Source organism: Gossypium arboreum, chromosome 2 (assembly GCF_025698485.1).
Source record: "Gossypium arboreum isolate Shixiya-1 chromosome 2, ASM2569848v2, whole genome shotgun sequence".
In the NCBI taxonomy this organism is placed as follows: Eukaryota; Viridiplantae; Streptophyta; class Magnoliopsida; order Malvales; family Malvaceae; genus Gossypium; species Gossypium arboreum.
In genome coordinates this window covers 109,705,252-109,727,511 of record NC_069071.1, presented here as the reverse complement: position 1 = coordinate 109,727,511, position 22,260 = coordinate 109,705,252, and the positions used below count along the sequence as shown (strand labels likewise).

The following is a 22,260-nucleotide window of genomic DNA, read 5'->3' as shown; positions in this document are numbered from 1 at the left end:
TGGTATGCATGATTCATTGTGTTAATCAGGAGCTTAGGTTAGCTTAAACACCTATCCTAAGTTTTGAGAGTAAGTCTTCCTACTCCATTTGCTTTGTTTTTGCAAAAACAATATCGAATAAGGTTAAATGTGATGTCGATGTGTCAAAATAGAATGTGATATGAGTTAAATTGAAGATATGGTATATAATTGATTGGTTGAATACATATACATGAGATCTAATGTGTTTGAGGCTCTTTGAGCATTGTGCTATCACTTGTGAGTGCCTTAATTATGAATATGGTAAGCATGCTATACGAATGTGTTATGAATGTGAATATGTTGGTTATGAATATACTAAATGTGCATAAATCAATAAAGAAACATGTGTATGTATGGATGTATTGGCCTTGCAACTTTTGAAACCATTGGATATAGTTGGCATGCCATAAGATTGTGAGTACGCACCTTTGTGTTTTGTGATTTGGGTGTTGAGGCCCCGGGATAGGCTGGAGAGTGTTTAGCTTAATGCTACACTTTTGGTACGTGTTAAGACTCTTTGAGTCATTATTATGATAGGGATCCGTTTATCCAATGCGTGAATGTGTGTGTATGTGTTTATATACATGTATGATTTATAGTCTCAAGATGCCAACATATCATTGATTGAAATATATGAGTTTGTTGGGTGAGTTTATATGTGGGAATAAGTACTATGTTTGTGAGATATTTGTAGCAAGAATATATCGACTTAGCTTGATGAAAATGAATTGTAAACGTGCCTATAGTATGCTTTTGATTAACTTTCGTAATTATGTATGCTTAGTAGTAATTTTGAGCATTCACTGACCTTGCATAAGCTCACACTCTTTACCAAAACATTGCATACTAGTAACACATCCAATGAGTGAAGAGTGGGCAAGTGTGGTGATCCATGCAAGGCATAACTCTTGAGTAGGTGATATTTGTTTCAAACTATGAACAAAGGCAATGTGGGGTTTCATTTGGGACTAGACCTTTTGAACTAGCATTTAGGATTTGGAACTTCCTTTTTTATTTACTTTTGTTATGGATGATGCATATTATGCTTGCTTGATACACTTATGTTAAAAGACTTTGTAAAGTGATTTAATTGAAAAAAAAGGTATACTACAGGTTTTAGCATGTTTCAGTTGACCAAATAGTTCATTTTGTGCATATAGGTTTTTTAGAAAGGCTTGATATGTTGCTTTGGTAAGTTGAGTACTTGCTTTTGAGCCTAATGATACATACGAAAGTGTATTTTTTACATAGAGAGTCAAAATATGCCATGATGTGTTATAGAGGTTGTGAGCATTTTTTAAATGTTGAAAGGGAGTAATATGACTTGTGTGGATTGAGTTTAGACCTTAAATACATGAAGAGGTAAGTGCCTAAATTTTGAATTGTTGAATTGCAGGTCTGTTTGCTACAAAAATGCAGGGGACGTCGAGATGACGTTCGAACGTTGTCGAGACGTGAAACTGGCGTCGAGACGTGAAACTGGCGTCAAGACGACGTTTGAATATTGTCAGGACATGAAACTGGCATCGAGATGCCCTATTCGTGGAGTCAAGGTGATGACCTATCATCTGGGCATGTTGCGATGTGCTTCTTTGTGTCATCCCGACGTGGAGCTATGTGCTTTTGAGGGTAGTTCACTCAACTTTGTAATTTAGTCCTAGGTTTTAAATAATGCAATAAGAGCTCTAAATGGTTACAAAACTCCTTGAAAACGCATACATAGGCAATCTGGATGTTTAATTTCATAACTTCATAGATAAATTTTGTAATACGTTTAATTTGATAATTTGTCATCCTTACCATTTAGTTCTTAAAACTCTAGTTTCTAAATTGGCTAAAAATTACAATTCGGATTAAGTCAAATTGTTCAATAATATGGTTAGTAACATATTAGAGCTACAATGTATTCTATAATTATTGTTAACTAAATGTTTTATTTTATGTTGCATGTATTGTGCCTGTGTTAAAATGGGATGTGTTTTTGGTCATTTCGATGACTAATGTGGCATTCCAGGTTTGGTTCAGATCGTCTTGGCCTGATTTGAGGTGCCACACCTAGTGTTTATTAAATAAAGAAAAAAATAAAAGGTTTAAAAGTTATTGGACCTACTTATACTTATGCTAACTATATAAAAGAATTTAGGTTTAAGTATGTCAGGGGTCCCTGTACTCTTTTGAAAATTAAAATTTAGTCCCTATACTTTAATTTTGAGACATTAGTCCTATACTTTTGTTGATTTTAAAATCTTGGTCATTAAGCTAACTTTCACCCAACTTTGCCAATAATTTAACTATAGAAAAAGGTTGAGTGACTTTTATAGCTCTTAATGTTTATATTTTTCGTCAATTTAGTCCTTACTCTTAAAAATACATAAAAAAATTTTAAAAAACTTAAAAAATTTCAATTTTCAATTAAAAGTAATGAAAGACATGATATTATAGTAGATGGACAATAGTAGAAATTACCTAACATTTTAACACAAGGATTTGTACAAAATTTACCTTGGTAAGTGGAGTATGTCTTCATTTTAATTGGATTCAGGGGAACTAAACCTTTAATTGCTAGAGAGAAAAGAAAATTAAAAAGATGAAAAATTGAAAGGGTGGAATAATAGTAAGAATGAAAATATAATTTTTCTTTCCATAGGTGTGCTTGGTAGGAAATGTGGAAAACTAAAATAAAAAATAAATTTATTTTCATCCATTGCTTAGTAGAGTTGAAAAATGAAATGAAAGAAAATAAAACATTTAAAAAATACATAATTTTGAACTAACATACACACCTCTCTTATTTTATCTTCTCTTATCATTCTAATTTGGAAGATTTTTTTATGCATTAGGATGGAAAATAATAGTCTCTCCTACTTTCTTTCCTTTTATTTTTCTTCATACCAAGCACAATCAAAATTTATTTTCTTTCGATTTTTTCACTCGTTCCTTCTATCATTCTATTTTTCCATTCAACCAAGTACACCCTCAAGGTGAAATTGTATTAATCGAAAAAGGGGCTTGTTTTTGAATGGATGATCCCATCGAACTTGATATGCATGAATACGAGTAGAAAAATTAAGCTATGACAATAATTAAATTAAAAGCCTTTAGGGTGCACTTGGTTGGGTGGAAAAGTGGAGGGATGATAGGAGGGAGCGGAAAAGTGGAAAGAAAATAAAATTTTGAGTGTGTTTGGTTGGGAAGCAAAGTGAGAGGAAAGAAAATAAGAGGGATGATAATTTTTCATCCTAATGCATCAAAATCAATCCTTTCAAATTGAAATGATGATATGAGAGAAAAATTATAGAAATGTGTATGGAGCAGTGGGTCTATAGAACGTAAAGGATTAGTCACTGTACTCGCTCCAGTGGATACCTTGAGAAACCAAAAAAAAAAAAAAATATACATTCTTCAAATGTTTTATTTTCTTTCATTTCCTTTATCAACTCTATCAAGCAACAAACGGCAAGAACAAGTATTTTCTTTTTATTTTTTTCATCTTTTCTACCAAGCACTCCTATAGAAAGAAAAATTATGTTTTTCATCCTTTTAGTTTTCTATTTATTCAATTTTCCATCCTTACAATTTTCTTTCCACTCTACCAAGCAAAGCCTTAATAAGTGTCACCAAGGATGTTTTTGGCAATTAAACCATTGTCACATGTCGTTAGCATATGGTTAAAAAGGAATGATTAACAAGCTTAGTTAATAGAATTATAAGACACTTTTGTCAGATGACAAGTTGGCATTAGAAGGTGGAAATCTAAGAAGCTATGTGGCATTGTGGAAACATGTCAAAGCATTCCATTATGCATGGGATGAGTGTGGTATATTGAGAAGGCGGGTGCACCGAATTTGCTTTCTGCTAGGATAGAAGGGTGCACATAGTTGTGGCGTATTGGATATAAGTCACTCGAATATGCTACTAGGGAGAAGAGAAAAATGTGAAGAAGAATACGAGAGTTTTGGTTTAAATGAGGACTTAACTTACTGCTGAAGATGCTTATAAATCCTCTACTAATATTCGGTTATTCAAGATGGATTGTTGCTGTTGCTCAATTTTTCTTGCTATCACTCACTGCCTATAACGACAGCTTCCATTTCTCTAAAGCTTCTGCTCAATTCAAGGAGTTTCAAACTATGTTGCGGTCTAAAATGATGCTACCCATGTCTTCAAGATGTTGCAAACTACTGCTGATCTAAATTTTCTATTGATGTTAAAATATCTAAGGCTATAGCAAGCTGATATAAATTGTCCCGGTAACCTATCGCTACGTGCTGTGCATGCAGATATCATTAACTTTAATTTATGTGGATAATTGCTTCAATTATTTACTGCCTAAAGGTCCTAATTTATGCTAATATACATCTGTGTTGTTATTTTTTTCTGATTGGTACTCCTTTGCTTGGCAGAACTACTGCCCCTTGGACAGGTTGACTTTTATTTCAAGTTAGGGGCTAAATATACTGCATATAGCAGTTGGTAGTTGCTGCATTTACCGACCACAGCAGCTGCCGCTGCCGCTGCTCTGTGTTTGTGTTTCTTTTGCAGCCATGAAGAGAGAAGGAGCTTGCGCCATCGTCATTAAGTTGCTGTCCACCGTCCATACCAATCACTCACTCTTGAATTATCTTTTAGTTCATCAATTCTTCATGTGATTTTTCTTCTTTCACATCGAATGCACCATTAGCAGCATCATGTACATGATTTGGCTGTGATTTTCTCACCATTGTTCTATTAATTGCATTATTTGGCTGTTGCCATGTACCGCCTGTCTTAATTGATATTCAACCAAGTGAGCCGTCATATATCCTCAATAAAGGAGCTGCTAATCATCACTTGGAAACGGTTGCAAGTAGCCTTGATATCGGCTGACAAATGTTCCACAAATTTCATTGTTTACCATAAATGTTAGTTGATATTGATTCTGTTAGAATTAAGTGACCCAAATTCTTATTTAAATAAAATACGATGGAAAATAAAATAAAAGTAAAATCCATATAGAACTAGACTTCTTTTATTTTATTTTAGAATAAGTTTTAAACCTTATTAAACTCCATCTATTTTATATTGATTAGATAAGGTGTTTCAATCCTACTAGAATATGGCTTTGCAAGCCTATAAATAGACATAGTCTATTCCTCTTGTATTTGAGTAAAAATTTTTCGACATAGTGAATTTTCTTCTCCTCTGCCCGTGGTTTTTTTCCCGAAAGGGTTTCCACGTAAAATTTATGTGTTCTTTATTTTTATTTATTTTATTCTATTTTATTTTTCACAAATTGGTATCAGAGCTTCCGGGTTATTCATCTCGATCACGGTAATGGCGTCTTTGAAGTATGAAATTCCGCTGTTGGATCGCAACACCAGATTTGCGTTGTGGCAAATTAAGATGCAAGCGTTCTTGCAGATGGATCTAGAGGATGCCCGCTAGGATAGATAAGATGCCTTCGACATTAACAGATGAAGAGAAGAAGCGTAAGGATCGAAGGCATTAACACAATTACATCGCATTTGTCCAACGAAATTTTGCAGGATGTGATGAAAGAGAAAAATGCATTGCATTATGGAAGAGGCTAGAACAAATATGTATGTCGAAAACTCTAACAAGCAAGTTGCATATGAAGCGGCGTCTTTATGCTCATCGTTTGGAGGAAGGTGCGTCATACCGAACACTTAACAAAGTGTTTAAAGAAATTCTCTCAAACTTGGAGGCCATAGAGGTTCGAGATGATAAGGAAGATCTAGGGTTGATTCTACTTTGTTCGTTGCCCCGTCTTATTCAACCTTTAGAGACACGATTTTATATAGCATGAGTCTCTCACGGTTGATGAGGTTTATGATTCTTTAACCTCGTATGATAAGATGAAGCATCTTGTGGTTAAACCCAACTCTCGGGAGAGGGTCTCATTGTTCGTGGGAGACAAGACCGGAATGTTGATGATGATCGTGGTAGAACACGAGAACGGAATCCTCGTGGTAAATCTAAGGGTAGATCGAATTCTTCAAACAGAGGTAAAACTTGCAACTTCGCAAGAAGAAAGGGCACATTAAATCTGAGTGCTATAAGCTACAAAATAAGATTAAAAGGAGGCTGCGAATCAAAAGGAAAACAGCCGGAAAATTCGGTGAAGTCGATGTTGTAGAAGACTACAGCGATGGTGAACTTCTAGTTGCTTCATCAATGATTCTAAAGTAAGCGAGAGTGGATACTTGATTCAGCTGCACCTTCCACATGAGTCCCAATCGGGATTGGTTTACAACTTATGAAACAAGATTCGAAGGTGTTGTTTTGATGGGAAATAATGCTTCATGTAAAATCGCGGTGTTGGAACAATTAAAGTTAAGATGTTTGATGAAGTTGTCGAACACTTAGTGACGTGCGGCATGTTCCGAATTGAAAAGAAATTTAATTTCGTTGAGTACTCTTGATTCAAAAGGGCATGATACAATTTGAAAGTGGGGTTTTAAAGATTTCAAAGGGTCCTTGTTGTGATGAAAGGGCAAAGAAAGATTGCCAAGTTATATGTTTCTGAGGTTCTATCATTATTGGTGATGCAATTGTCGCTTCCTCTTCCTTGTCGATGATGATATTACTAAACTTTGGCATATCGCCTAGGGCATATGAGTGAGAATGGCATGGCGAATTAAGCAAAAGAGGACTTCTTAATGGGCAAGGAATTTGCAAACCGAATTTCGTGAGCACCTTGTGTTTTGGGAAGCAAAGAGAGTTCGATTCACTAGAGGAATCCATAACACGAAGGAAACGTTGGAGTATATCCATTACGATCCGTGGGGGCCGTCGAGTGCCTTCGAGAGGTGGAGCTAATTATATGCTAACCTTTATTGATGATTTTTCCGAGAAAAGTTTGGGCGTTCTTCACGAAGCGTAAAAGCGATGTGTTTTCCACATTTAAGTCTTGGAAAATTATGATTGAAAAGCAGACGGAAAAGCAGATAAAATACCTCCGCATGCACAATGGCTTAGAGTTACGTTACGATGAGTTTAATAGATTGTGCAAGTCGAAGGGATCATGAGACACTTGATTCGTCATCATACTCACAAACAAAACGGCGTTGCGAAGCGAATGAACGAACGATCATGGAGAAGGTTCGATGTATGTTGTCAAATGCCAACTTACCAAGTCATTTTGGGCGAAGCGACCTCTACGGCATGTTTTTGATCAACCGATCTCCATCCGTTGCCATTGAGAAAAAGACTCCACAAGAGGTATGGTCCGTAATCCCGCTAATTATTACGATTTAAAGATTTTTGGGTGTCCTACGATGCTCATGTTGATAATGGAAAATTGGAACCGAGATCCATTAAATGCGTTTTCTTGGTTATAAAGTGGTGTAAAAGGCTATAAGTTATGGTGTCTGAAAATAGAAAAGTTGTGATTAGCGAGAGATGTTGTTTTTGATGAAACCGCTATGCTACCTAACTTATCTCTTAAAGACTCTTCCAATAAAGAAAACCAAAAGCGGTGGAGCATCGATTAATACGAATCAACTCCTCAAGCCGTACAAAAATTGAGAATAGAGTTGCTTCTTCACCGCAATACTCTATCGCCAAAAACAGGACAAGAAGGAAATTAAACCTCCAAAGAAGTATGCCGAGGTTGATCTAGTTGCTTATGCTTTAAATGTGGTGAAGATATAGATGCGAATCAAGAGCCATTTAATTATTCGAGGCGATTAGTGTGAAGACTCGAGAAAAGTGGATGTTTGCTATGCAAGAGGAGATGGAATCACTCCACAAAAAGCGAACATGGGATCTTGTAAAACTTCCTAAAGGTAAAAAGGTCATTCGTTGTAAATGGGTGTTTAAAAAGAAAGAAGGGACTCCAGGAGTTGAAGAACCCAGATATAAAGCAAGGCTTGTTGCAAAAGGTTACAGTCAAATTCCAAGAGTGGACTTCACAGATGTGTTCTCTCCAGTTGTTAAGCATAGTTCGATTCGAGCTTTGCTTGGTATTGTGGCCATGCATGATTTGGAGCTTGAGCAGTTAGATGTAAAAACTGCATTTTTGCATGGAGAACTTGAGGAAGATATTTACATGCAACAACCAGAGGGTTTTATAGTCTCAGAAAAAGAGGACTATGTTTGCTTGCTTTGAAAAAGTCCCTTTACGGTTTGAAACAATCACCAAGACAAGTGGTACAAGAGGTTTGATTCCTTTATGACTTCTCATGATTTCAAAAGAAGTAGTTTTGACAGTTGTGTCTACTTTAAGAAAAAAAGTGATGGTTCTTTTGTGTATCTACTTCTTTATGTTGATGACATGTTGATAGCGACAAAAGATAAAGAGAGATAAGAAAGGTTAAAGCCCAACTAAGTGAAGAATTTGAGATGAAAGATTTAGGACCAAACAAAGAAGATACTTGGTATGGAGATTCTCGAGATAGAAAAACAAGTAAATTGTACCTAAGTCGGAAGGGGTACATTGAGAAAGTTCTTTGCGGGTTCAATATGCAGAGTGCTAAGCTCGTTAGTACTCCTTTAGCGACCATTTCAGACTTTCATCGGCCTTATCTCCTCAATCGATAATGAGATTGAGTACATGTCACATGTTCCATACTCTAGTGCAGAGGATTTCTCATGTATGCTATGGTTTGTTCACGCCCGATTTATCATATGCGATCGGTCAAGGCAGTTAGCGAGATACATGGCGAATCTCGGTAAAGAACACCGGAAAGCGATTCAATGGATTTTAAGATACTTACGAGGCACTACTAATGTTTGCTTACGTTTGGAAGAACTAAAGATGGAGTTATAGGGTATGTTGATGCTGATTTTCTTTGGAGACCTTGATAGAAGAAGATCTCTCACGAGTTACGTCTTTACAATCGGAGGTTGTGCAATTAGTTGGAAAGCCACTTTGCAAACTACGATCGCTTTGTCTACCAATGAAGTGAGTACATGGCGATTCATCGAGGCTTGTAAAGAAGCTATTTGGTTGAAGGGACTATTTAGTGAACTCAATGAAGACCTTCAAATCAGCCACAAGATTTTGTGACGATCGAGTGCCATCTTTCTTACAAAAGATCAAATGTTTCATGAGAGAACAAAACACATTGATATTCGGTATCATTTTGTTCGTGATATTATTGCTCGTGGTGATATTGTTGTGAGCAAAATTAGCACTCTGAAAATCCTGCAGATATGATGACTAAGTCACTTCCTATAACCAAGTTTGAGCATTGCTTAGACTTGGTTGGTGTTCATTGTTGAAGTTAAACCCTTAAGGGGTTTTTGGAAGAGGTGAAGAACTTGTTTATTGAAAGTTCGCGATGAAGAACTTGTTCATTGAGAATTTGTGTCAAGGTGGAGATTGTTAGAATTAAGTGACCCAAATTCTTATTTAAATAAAATACGATGGAAAATAAAATAAAAGTAAAATCCATATAGAACTAGACTTCTTTTATTTTATTTTAGAATAAGGTTTTAAACCTTATTAAACTCCATCTATTTTATATTGATTAGGATAAGGTGTTTCAATCCTACTAGAATATGGCTTTGCAAGCCTATAAATAGACATAGTCTATTCCTCTTGTATTTGAGTAAAAATTTTTCGACATAGTGAATTTTCTTCTCCTCTGCCCGTGGCTTTTTTCCCGAAAGGGTTTCCACGTAAAATTTATGTGTTCTTTATTTTTATTTATTTTATTCTATTTTATTTTTCACAGATTCTATTTAATTGATGTTAATTGAACTGAACTTGTGCCGCTCCTAATTTGTGTTGTTTTCTTCTTAGATTGAAGCTAAATCAGGCATTAGAGATTGGTCTCTCCCGCTGGTCACAAAAGTGTCAAAAGAAATTTCGAATGAGCTGAAGTTTATTTTGCTGCTTCCAAAGAAATCAAAACGAAAGCAAAGTTTGTAAGTTGTCCATCACAGTCCTCGTTACTTTGAGAAATAATCTATTTAGCCAAATCATGCATAATTAAACCATGGAAAAGAGTGATGAATTTGAGATTAAAAATAAAATAGTAATTGGTTGCATAAGATAAGTAGTGCAAGCTTCTTTAAAAGCTTAAAGTATTAAACCAGATGAGGAAGTTGAAATATGGTACACTATGTTTAGGTAAAAATAAGTTAATATTTATAGTCAACAATTAAGGCAAATAATACTAGCACTGCAACAAAATAACCCTACAGCGACACTTTTTTGACCTAAAACGACGCAAAAAAGATTGGCATAGGTTTCGCGACGCTTCTTCCGACGCTTCCAAAAAGGTTGTAATATTGCAGATAGTAACGGTCGGCGACGCTTTTGAAAAAGTGTCAGTATAAGTCAACATAAGCCGACCTTTATTTAGGAGTTGTGAAAGGCTTAATCAATAACGACGCTTGAAAAGCGTTGGGATAGACCTAGTCAAGACCAACCTTTTCAAATGTTGTGAGACCCCTTGCTAAGGCAACATTAAAAAGGTTGCTATAGTTCTTATCTAAGGCAACTTTTAAAAACTGTTGGGATAGATCCGTCTAAGGCAACCTTAAAAAGGTTGGTATAGACCTTGTCTAAGACAACTTATAAAAAAAGGTTGGGATAGAGCCGTCTAAGGCAACCTTAAAAAGGTTGGTATAGACCTTGTCTAAGACAACTTATAAAAAAAGGTTGGGATAGACCTATCTAAGGCAACCTTAAATAGGTTGGGATAGACCATGTCTAAGGCAACCTTTAAAAAATGTTGGGATAGACCCATCTAAGGCAACATTAAAATGGTTGGGATGGACCTTGTCTAAGGCAACTTTTAAAAAAGGTTGGCATAGGTCCATTTAAAGCAACCTTGGAAAGGTTGGGATAAATATTGTGTAATGAAACCTTTAAAAAAGGTTGTGATAAACCCATCTAAGGTAACCTTAAAAAGGTTGAGATAATCTCATCTAAGGTAACTTTTAGAAAAGGTTGGTATTGACCTATCTAAGACAACGTTAAAAATGTTGGGATAGACCTATTTACAGCAACACTAAAAAAGGTTAGGATAGACCTTTTCTAATGTAACTTAAAAAAAGTTGGGATAAACCCGTCTAAAGCAACTTTTTTTTACAACGTTTTCCCTGATTTTTAAGAGCCTATTTTGGTGAAATATGAGCAAACTTGTATGCATTGGGTTTGGAAAAGTTTGAATCAATATTAATTGAACAATTAATTAACATAAAAGATCATATAAATAAAAATTATCATTGAATAATGTAATTTTATACAAAATCTAATAGTCAACAAGTTGAGAACATGTTGCCAACATATTTCACATGATATCAAAAAATTATACAACATCCTAATAGAAACAGTCAACACGTTGCAAACATGTTGTCAACTTGATTCCCATGATATCAAAAAATTATAAAAACATTTTGTCGACTTGATTCCCATGACACCAAAAAATTATGAGACAACTGCATTCATCAACCACTATAACATATATATGTAATGCATAATATGCAGCAAGCCTCATTCATCATCATCCGAACTGAAGGCTTTATCATCAAGTCGGCTACTTTGAAATTCAACTGCAAAAATAGCAATGTACATTTTGTATTTATACGAGTAAGATGAGAAACAACATGAAGACATAGGAAGAATATTTTAATATTAACCAAAGAACCATTAATTGAAGCTAAATAAAGAATATTCATCAATACATCTACTAATTATTAGTTGAGCAAGCAATGAAGACATCAAATAAAAACCCAGCATTCAATTACAACAATCAATGCCTATTAAACCATTAACAAACTTATTGACAATTTAGTTATAAAATAGTCACCTTACTATGCTTACTATGAAAAACCTTGTAACTTACTTGACATTCCCTTTGCCATAGACTCATTGATGAGAGCCTCATAATTTTTCTCACGAGCATCCAACATATCCATGAACTTTGCCTCTCGAATTTCAGTTAATTTCATAAATCTTTCTTCTGCCTCAGCTATCAAATGAGCTTCTCGCTCCGCAACCTCCGTACGAAATCGAGATTCTGCTTCCTCGAGTAGAGTTTTCTCTCGAACTGCTTGTTCGGCTTGAATTGTTTGTATTTGCTCGACATGCTTAGCATTCATCTCTTCTATTAATGTATTGATGGCCGATACAGATTGGCTTCCTCGAGTGACTAACCCATAGCCAAACAACCTGGATTTGGTCATCCCACGTCCATGTCCCAACATTTTTCCATTCTTGTCAGGGCCGAACACTTGTGTATAGACCTCGTTTTCTATTGCAACATTATCTTGAGGTGTGGAAGAACTCTCAGGTATTGGCATAGAGTCTTTAACCATCTTGCATGCTTCATCCTACAGTTCTCTTTAATTAGAAAAATGTATTTTGAGAAATAAAATTTTGACGTCAAAATTAATATAAATAAATAAATAATACACATTTGTTTCTTACATAAACTTGTTCTGCTGCATCACTACTGAAATTGCCACTCCCATCTTTGCGCAAATGTTGAAATCTAAACTTCTCCAAACGCGACGGTTCACGGCCTTCCTTCTCAGCCTATTATAGAACAAAACAATAGTTGTTAACAATATTCACCAATGAGTGCAGAATAATTAATATAAGTTACATATTGATTAATATGTAATACTTGCAAACTATGCATTGAGGGTCGCATATATTGTACGACCAGCAGTGTGTGCATAATGCACCTTTGTTCGGGATTCTTTCTCATTTTCTGATTGTGCCTATTGTTTAAATTAATGAGAAAAAATATAAGAGTAATAGGAAAGCTAAGTTTATTATGAATCATTCAACATATGCAGATTTATGCACCCCTACTTTTATCATATAGTAATTGGAAGCAAGCAAAATGGGACATTTAGTGTAATAAAAGTGCATACCGCAGCTTGTGGTGTTCCCCATCGGTTCACTAACCACTTCCATTGATCATCATGCACACCAAGAGGATTGTTTTCATATATTTCTTCAATCGATCGGCCTTCTTGGACCATCTCTTTGTAGTATCTAGTTTTCAAAGTTGATTTAAACTCCTTCCGGAGTTTTCCAACATGTGAGAGGATGTCAGAGTCCTCCATCTTACCTTGGAGATCAAACTTTTCCTACACATATAACAAAATAATGTAACAAGTACTCATTACATACAATTTCAAATAATGTAAAATTATTGCAATAAATTAAATTAGAAAATGATTATGTGCTACATACATGAACGATTCTCAATATGTTTTCCAACACATATTTAGAAAGATGTTTCCAATGTTTTGTATTCAAAGCACAGATAGAACCAGTCCTTGCAATTGTACCGAGAAATTCAGCCAATTTGGACGCTTCCATCCCAATAGGCTGGCCATATTGGTTCGCATCTACTACTATACAAGTTCCAGGTTGAAGATTCCATATATCTTTCATGTTTGTAGGCCCTCGCTTTCTCTTAGTACCCTTAGTAGTTTCTATCAAAAGTAACAATTATATTTTAGATATGAAAATCAAAAAAAAATTTATGTATCAATGTGAAAAAATAAATATAATGCAGGAGCAAATTATGAATATGGTAAAAAAAGAAAAAAAAATGCCAATATTATGTGATAAACCTTCTCTAGAATTAGATGAGAAGAAACAAGGGAGAATGTTATACTAAAATCATATCCAATTTGGAATCAAAGAATAGATTCTTGCCATTTTTGTTGCTGAAAATTAAGATGACAAGAAAATGATATTGTGGTGTGATTTTTACAAAAAGAATAATACTCGCACACCTAAAAGACTTGCTAAAAGATCCATACAAAACTGCCCAACTAGAAGACAGCTAGGCCTTTCAAATGACCAATGAGGAATGTGGGCAACAAGCTTCTCTGGAAACACTGCCACTCACTAAGGAGCAATTAGAGCTACTGCATAAGCTTCTCCAATCTCAACTCCAAACCAGTAAACCCAATCCATGTAATCCTACTAATTTTTTTGGAACATATTTAACAACCCATCATGTTGAAAAAGTATAGTACAGCAGAAGACAAACATGAATCTATGAAGGAAAGAAAACAAAATAAAAAATCCGTATAATAATGAAGTGCAAAAGAATAGCAGCGACAAATGGTAAAAAATAGAAAGATCAGTGGGGCAAAAAACCAAACACAAAGTACATTAGTTGAAAAAATACCAAAGAATAGTGCTGGTCAATTTAAAATTTATTTCTGAAATATTGCTTCATTCCCAAATTTAATATCTTAAACAACAAAATCTCATCAATCTTATTGAAAAAATTTCATTTATACTTGCACTGGATCCAGTGTACTTTGGTAAAGCTAATTATGGTTTTTACTATTCATATCGTCTATACTTTTAATTTTGTTAAACCAATTTACGTAATATTTTTAAAATACCACTTAGAATCTATGCCTAAAGTAAATAAAAAAAATCAGCTTTCTTTAAAGCAATTTTAAAAACGTTTTTATTTGCTTATTCCGTTTTTATTAGCAAATTCTAGCAGAGGAACTCAGTCACGCAATAAAGGATGGAAAAAGAAAAGCACTTGGGACTTTAGATTTAATTTTTCACATTAAAAAATGATTATAAGTGCGAAGAAAATTATTGTAACGTAAAACCAGACAGGTCCCTCTACAAAAGCCAACTTCATATTCTTTTTCTACTTTTGAAATAAATTAAACAAGGTTAATTATAATACTCATAATCAGAGAAAGAACAAGTACGAGAGAAAGAATAAATACCAACAGAAGGTAATAAACTAGTTTAAAAGCAGATAAATAATAAGTGAGAATGCAATAGAGGTACCAGCAGGAGTTGTAGGTACTTCTTCTGCTGATTGAGTTGGAGTTCCATCTCCTGTGCTTTGACTATCGGTAGCAGTACTTCCCAAGGTGTTTGAACCTGTCGAAGAACCCCTCATAGAGAACCGTACACCTTTTAATGTTCGCTTTCTGCGAATCATTTTCCTAGAAAACAAAGTGGTAATGGTTAACAATGAAGCACCCAGCAAAGCACTGAAAAAGTCATGGGTTTTGAGAAGAAGGAAAAACCGGGAAAAATCTGAATTTTCAACTTCCTTTTTCCTGGAAGCTTGAAACCTACCGAGAATTTGGAGCAAGGTTTGCTTCTTTATTGACTTACCTTTTTTTTTTTAACTTTTAGGGTTTGGCAGACAAATTCAAAGTAAAAAAAGATGGAGAATGTCCACTCTATTGGTTTTTATATACTATTGAAAATAATCACTCCAATTTATTAAAAGCAGGGCCTAAACAAACCTAATAAACCAAAAAAACATAAAGCAAAATAAACAAGAAGACCAAATCAAGCCCAAAAAACAAAACAAATAAAAACAGGCTAAGGAAATAAATAAAAAGACCAAATCAGGCCCAAAAAAAAAACAAAACAATAAGGGAGTATCCTTACCAAAAATTTTATCACTGCACTCATGAAAATCATATGCAAAAAGATACTCTTGTATTCACAGCATTTACAACATAGGCAAACTATACCATACTGCAATTAATAAATAATTTATCTAATCAGGAAGACGTGCTTACACTTGCAGCCACCCATGTTCATATATCAGTTACATTCAGATAGACCACAACCATAATTGCCATTGTTCGGATAACAATGTAGAAAGGCAGCTCTGCTAGTGTCAATTACAGCAATACTCTCCTTTGGAGCGGATGATACTAAAATGCCATATCCCAGATTTCCCTCTCTCAGAACCTGTTTTTAAACCAATGAACTTGTTTCTGTTAATTTTTTTTGAACGCATACACAACTCTAAAGAGTGTTAATGGTGTTGTGATTTATATCTTACCTTAAATGCATCTTCGTCTGTCCGGTCATTTCCAACATAAATGGGAAGTACATCATCATGATTACTAAGCCTTAAAGCATTTGATTTTGTTCACTATTAACTCATTATTATGCATGAAAAACAACATATGCCATGATAGTGAAAATAATAAATAATAAGAAGACAGTCTAGAAAACATACTTACCAAGTGATTCAAGTAGAAATGTGAGAGCTTTCCCCTTATCCCAGTCGATCACAGGCCGTACCTCTAAAACCTAATTGCATAAATTTTAAAAAAATAAAGGAATAATATTATAAAATAACAAAAACATAAATCACAACATACATATCTAGCACAAGCCACAAGCAGAAAATTAGTCAAAAATAGGAGAATCATATTATCTTTAAAGATCACCTTCCGACCATGAGACAATCGCAGACGATGGTAGTTTCTGATGACATCATGAACACATTCTGCAACTGTTTTCCAATTCTGGAAACAAATATAATAATGTGTTAATAAAGTGCGCAAGGAAAATGGACATGCCACTGAGCATCACTTCCAAAAGATAAAATATTTCTTATACCAAGGAAAGTATCTACCTTCCCGTCTACATTACGGTAATGGACAGAGACACAGAACTTATTGTTTTCAACTTTTGCTCGTTTAATTTCTTTGGTGGTGTTAACAAGTGAGTTAAAAACCTGTGATGAATGAAACTCCACATTAGAACAAAGAGTAAAAGGTGAAGGGCTCAAAGTATGGCACTCGGGAGACATACATACCTCGTCAATCATAGGTAGGAATTCACTAGCAATCTAGAATAACTTTGCTCCTTTGCCCTGTGCATTAAAGAGAAACAATATTAAGATATAATTTAAGAGAGAATGCAGAGTCACAGGGAATAAAAAGATTAAGAGATTTGAAGCGCCTAACCTGCTTATCAGTAGATCTAATGCAGTTAGGAGGATCATCAGACGATTCCCTAACAGGACCCATGATGTCCATTCCATGACTTCCTGCGTAATAGAGATCTGTTAGTCCTACAAAATCATATACATGAATATACAAGGGCATAGAACAAGATATGGTCAAAACTAAAACCCAACAAAGAGGTAATCAAACACATAAAATAATCTAAATATATTGAAGGTGGCAGTTGGATAAGTACGTATGAAAAACAGTGGCAAGGAAGATGTCAGAATTACTAAAATACTTTTTGATCAAAAAATTATTAAAAAACATGATCCTTAAATCACCTTGTCATGGCTTCTTCCACTAATTATTGCTATTGGGAAGTATTTTGCCACTTTTCTCAAAGATCTTGATCTGAATAAAAGGCTTTGGTTAGTCTATCATGAGCAACCAAAAGAGAGGAATTTTGACTAAAAGATTTTATATATGGTTTTGTCAGGCAAACCATTTATTCTTACATCAATAGACATAAAGGCAAAATCTGGGTTGTCCACAATTGGTGAAAGAGTCCCATCATAATCCAAAAATAATGCTATTCTCTTGCCTTTGGAAAAATTTGTAATTTGCTCAAAAGATGATAGTGCAGAGGGATACTTAGCCTGTAAAATCAGAGAGTAAAGTACATAGAGCAGATCAATAGCTCATCCACTTGTGTTAAAATTAAACTCGGGTAGAAGTAAAAGAGAAACAATACCATCCATGTGCGATACGCAACATCTGTATTAGCTGATACAATCTCATGGTTGTAATCCCTCGTGCTTGTATGACGAGAGGATGAGGATTTCATAGCATCCAGCCAGCTGCTGGTACGAACATCATCAAGAATTCCACTACTTCCACAACAAAATTAGTACATCACCAGCAAGCATATCTAATATTCAACTAATGCTATTAAGTAAAGAATTAATGGTTAGTTGGCTTCCGAGAATGCTATCGAGGCTCAGGGTTATGAAAAAGTTCAGTAATCTTGAACAAAACCAACTGACATCTTTCCCAATGAAATCGACACCCTCAATTAGAACTTTATCGTGTATTATTAAACAAAAAGAAGAAAATTACAAATATCAACAAAATTAATAGAGATTATAATTTGCTTTTGAGGTTGCTTTCATTTTCGGGAATCCAAATATTTTTCGATTTATGAGTATTTGAGACCCCTACCATGCTGAATGCATTTTAGACCTACATAATTTAACATATGCAAAAATCTTCAATGTTTAAACAAAAAATAGCTCCTTCTATCCCTTTCCATTAAAAGTTTTCATATGTAAGAAATGAACAATGCATGGTACACCAAAATGGCTATATCAAGCCAGCAAATACAATACAAAATGCAACAGTACAAGAAAACAAATCATTCTACTATACTGCAATCAAAATGTCAATTACACTAAATCTTTACACTTCAAAACATCGTTCTTGTTCAAATTAAAACTAAAATTATTAAGTTATAATATGATAATCACACTGCGGATATTCATCATCTTCTACAGGGGTTTCAACACTTAAATTGAACAAATCTCTTGGCTTTATTCCGATAACATGGAGCCATCTTTCATTCTTGTCATCCTCGACATAAAATACTTGTTTCGCTTGGGAAGCCAGTATGTATGGATCGTCTGAATCACGACTCCCTGTATGGATAAGCTCAGAAAATTTCACCATAATAAAACCATTTGCATCCTTCTTCATACTCCTAGGAGATTTAATATTCACCCAATCACATCTAAGTATGATAACCCAAAACCTTTCATAATAGTTTAGCTCGATAATTTCAATGCATTTGCCATAATAGTTTCTCCCGTCAGCAAAAACCATCATGCCACTATTTTGAGTCATACGATGCTGCTCAAGTTTTTTAGTATGGACCCTAAAACCATTAATTGTAAGTCCATCATATGTGGAAACCACCTTATGCGGTCCTCGAGAAAGAGTAATTACATCAGCATCAACTTGTTCAACTTCCATCTTTGGAATCTAACCATATAGTAGGAAATCAATTAATTTTTATTCTATGATCAAATTTCTACAATGTTCCCTTATTACATAAATAATACAATAATTTATTTTAATAGTGACAATTTACCTATTTTGCAAGCCATGTTGAGAACTTTTCAACCAGCCATTTGTCCTCTGTGCGTTTACTAATTTGAATGCCACCATAAACAGCTCACTCAGTCTCCAAAAATTCCCTATAATATATTCAGTATTTTGCGAAAAATATTGTCAAATGTATACGCATTATGTGATAACTTTATTTGTTTATTGGTTAAGAAAAAGAATCGAATGACAAAATTTTCCTCCGGAAACTCACTGACGGTATGGTGATAACTTATCGCTATGCAATAGAACATAGTGGTTTGCTTGTGCAAGAGACCGCATGTCCAATATCTTTGTAGTCATGGTGCTAATTGGACGTCCGTCAGAAGAGAAAATGTATCGCTTTTGAATATTCCCATCATTCCTCGGAGGACAGGAAAATATAGTCTCAACATCAGAAAAATAACGGGAACAAAATGTAAGACATTCTGAAACTATGTACCCTTCAGCAATGGAACCTTTGGGATAAGCTCTATTTTGCACCGAAGCTTTCAATCCGATAAGATACCTACATCACATGCTTTTATTTTTACATACTTATTCTATACTATATTCAAATAATAAAAATATAATATTATGAAATATTATTGATATATTTCATATACCTTTCGATCGGGTACATCCACCTATATTGAACAGGTCCACCAAGCTTAGCCTCCGTCGGCAAATGAATAATCAAATGAATCATGATTGTGAAGAAACTTGGAGGAAATATTTTCTCTATTTCACAAAGTGTTAACATGACTTGTATTTGAAGTTGATCAACTTGTTATGGATCAAGACTTTTTGCACATAATCTCTTGAAAAAATATGATAGATTTGTAATAACACTTAGCCCATTCTTTTCTACAACTCCTCTTAAGCATATAGGAAACAAATCTTGCATGAGAATGTGATTGTCATGACTTTTAAGGTTGCTCAACTTGTGCTCTTTCAAATTCACGCATCGAGATATGTTTGATGTATAACCATCGAGTACCTTCAAGTTCTTTAAAATGGAAAGAAAAATATCTCTTTCCTTTGATGCAAGAGTGTAACACGCTTGCGGTATGTACTCTTTCCTGTTTCTCATTTTCTGATGAAGATCACTTCAGATGCCAATATCTTGTAGGTCCTTGCGTGCCTTGATATTATCTTTCCCACTGAGTGAGAGATTTAAAAGGGTGCCAATGACATTGTCACATACGTTTTTCTCGATGTGCATGACATCCAAGTTATGTCGAAGTAGATTGTAACGCCAATAAGGCAAGTCGAAAAATATGCTCCTCTTCTTCCATAAAGTCTCGTCTTGATTTATGAGATTTACTTCATCGACCAATTCTTCAAAGTTGTTAAACAAATCACACCCCTCGTCTACATCGAGTTCTGCCGACCCTTCATCTAGTTCTTCTCTATCCCTTTTTCGGCCTTTTCCATAAATGAAATTGACACCTTCAACTTCCCTTAAGATATCTTCCTCGGATCGTGGTGTAGGAGCTACCCCAGACTCTATAGTGCTATCAAATTCATGACTCTGTTTTCAAAATGGGTGTTCAGCTAATAACCATCGACGATGAGCCATATAGCAAAACTTTCGACCATACCGTAGCCATCGAGAATTAGTTTATTCAGCACATACTGGGCAAGCAACACGGCCTTTTGTACTCCACCCTGAAAGATTAGCGTAAGCTCAAAAATCATTGATTGTCCAAAGAAGACAAGCCCGTAAAATGAAAGATTCAGAAGCTGATGAATCAAAAGCATCAACTTCTACCCACAATTGCTTTAACTCTTTAATTAAAGGCTGCATTAGACATCAATGTCGTTGCCAGGTCCTTTTTCCAGGGATAACCATTGAGAGTATCATTGATGATCGTTTCATGCATGCCCAAGGTTCTAAATTATAAGGAATAAGAAGTACGGGCCATGTACTATGACTTGTACTCATCGTTCGGAATGGATTGAATCGATCGCTAGCCAAACCTAGCCTAACATTGCGAGGATCAGATGCAAAATCAGGAAACCTCTTATCAAATGCATCCCAGGCAAAACCATCGGATGGATGTCTCAATATACCATATTTGGTTCGTCCTTCTTTATGCCATCTCATAAATTGTGATGTCTTAGAGGATTGAAATAATCTTTTCAAGTCTAGGAATCAAAGGAAAGTACCGTAATAACTTCGCAAGCTTAGGACGGTGACAACTACCATCAACTTGTTCATCTACATCCAACTCATTAGAAGATTGCCACCTTGAGCTTTTACAGACATCACAACTGATCTTTTTACTAGCATCGCCCCAGTATAACATACAATCATTCAGGCATGCATCAATCTTCAAATACCCAAGATTTAGTGCAGAAATTTTTTTCTTTGCTTCATAGTATGTAGTCGGGATTGTGTTTCCATCTGGAAATGCCTCATTTAAAAACTCCAATAAACATGTCAAAGATTTTGCTGACCATCCATAAAGTGCTTTGAAGTGGTAAACCCGAAGTAAGAATGAGACGCATGAGAACTTGACACAACCGGGATAGAGCGGAATATCACAATCATCTAGAAGAGTAGTTTCTCTCTTAGCAGTCTTTTGGGCCTTATTAACATCATACTCTCGACCATTATTCTGAAACTCACTTGAAAATCCATCAAAACTCTCATTAAGAGTTGGGATGTTGATACCTAGAGCATCCGTTATGAGGTCTCTTAAATCGGCTTCGTTGTCACAAGTAGAAATTGACGGAGAAGTTCTCACTGTTTGGTCGGTTTGCACCGATGTTCTTTCAATAGATTCTCCATGAAAAATCCATTGCTTGTATTCTTTTATTATACCATGTAGACGAAGATGCTTACCCATAATATGTGGTTCATGCAATATCCTATTATTGCAATGATGGCACGGACAATAAATTTTTCCGTTAAAAAGTGATTTTTTAATTGCAAATGATAGAAATCTTTCTATTCCAGCTAGGTGATTGGTGCTAAATCTTAGAGCATCCATCCAACTTTTATCAACCATCTGTTAAAGTAATTAATATTAAAATAGAGTATCTACTAATGCCTAATCCTAAGATTCATGTGTGAAAAGAGATGAGCTTTCTGGTGAACTAACAGCAACCAAAACTACCTAATATTAATGGTATAAAACAAAATATATTTTATATGGATGACTAATTCATATTCAAAGTTAAATTTCCTTTGTCAAGTCCATTGGAGCATCATTTTGTTGAATGCTAACCAATGTTGACTATTCTAGATATATACCACATCAAATCCCATGCATACATATAAGAATGTTAAATTAGATTAACTGTAGAAGACAGATAGATAAAGCAGATTTTGAGAAATTAATTACAGATTGAATTCATGTTAGAGCTGGTTAGCTTTTTAGCCTCTTAAATTACATTGGGTTTAGTTTTTTCATTTAAATACGGTAACAT

General features: G+C 34.8%; 1 protein-coding gene across 1 annotated transcript; it reads right to left on the bottom strand.

The window, feature by feature from the left end:
* Nucleotides 1–19,933: 19,933 nt before the first annotated feature.
* LOC108466061 (uncharacterized) lies at nucleotides 19,934–21,677 on the bottom strand. The gene is made up of 4 exons (XM_017766433.1): nucleotides 21,032–21,677; nucleotides 20,806–20,973; nucleotides 20,462–20,493; nucleotides 19,934–20,356 (listed from the first exon to the last, which is right to left on the bottom strand). The coding sequence occupies exons 1-4, from the start codon at nucleotides 21,675–21,677 to the stop codon at nucleotides 19,934–19,936; spliced, it is 1,269 nt and encodes a 422-aa protein (XP_017621922.1).
* Between the last annotated feature and the right edge of the window lie 583 nt (nucleotides 21,678–22,260).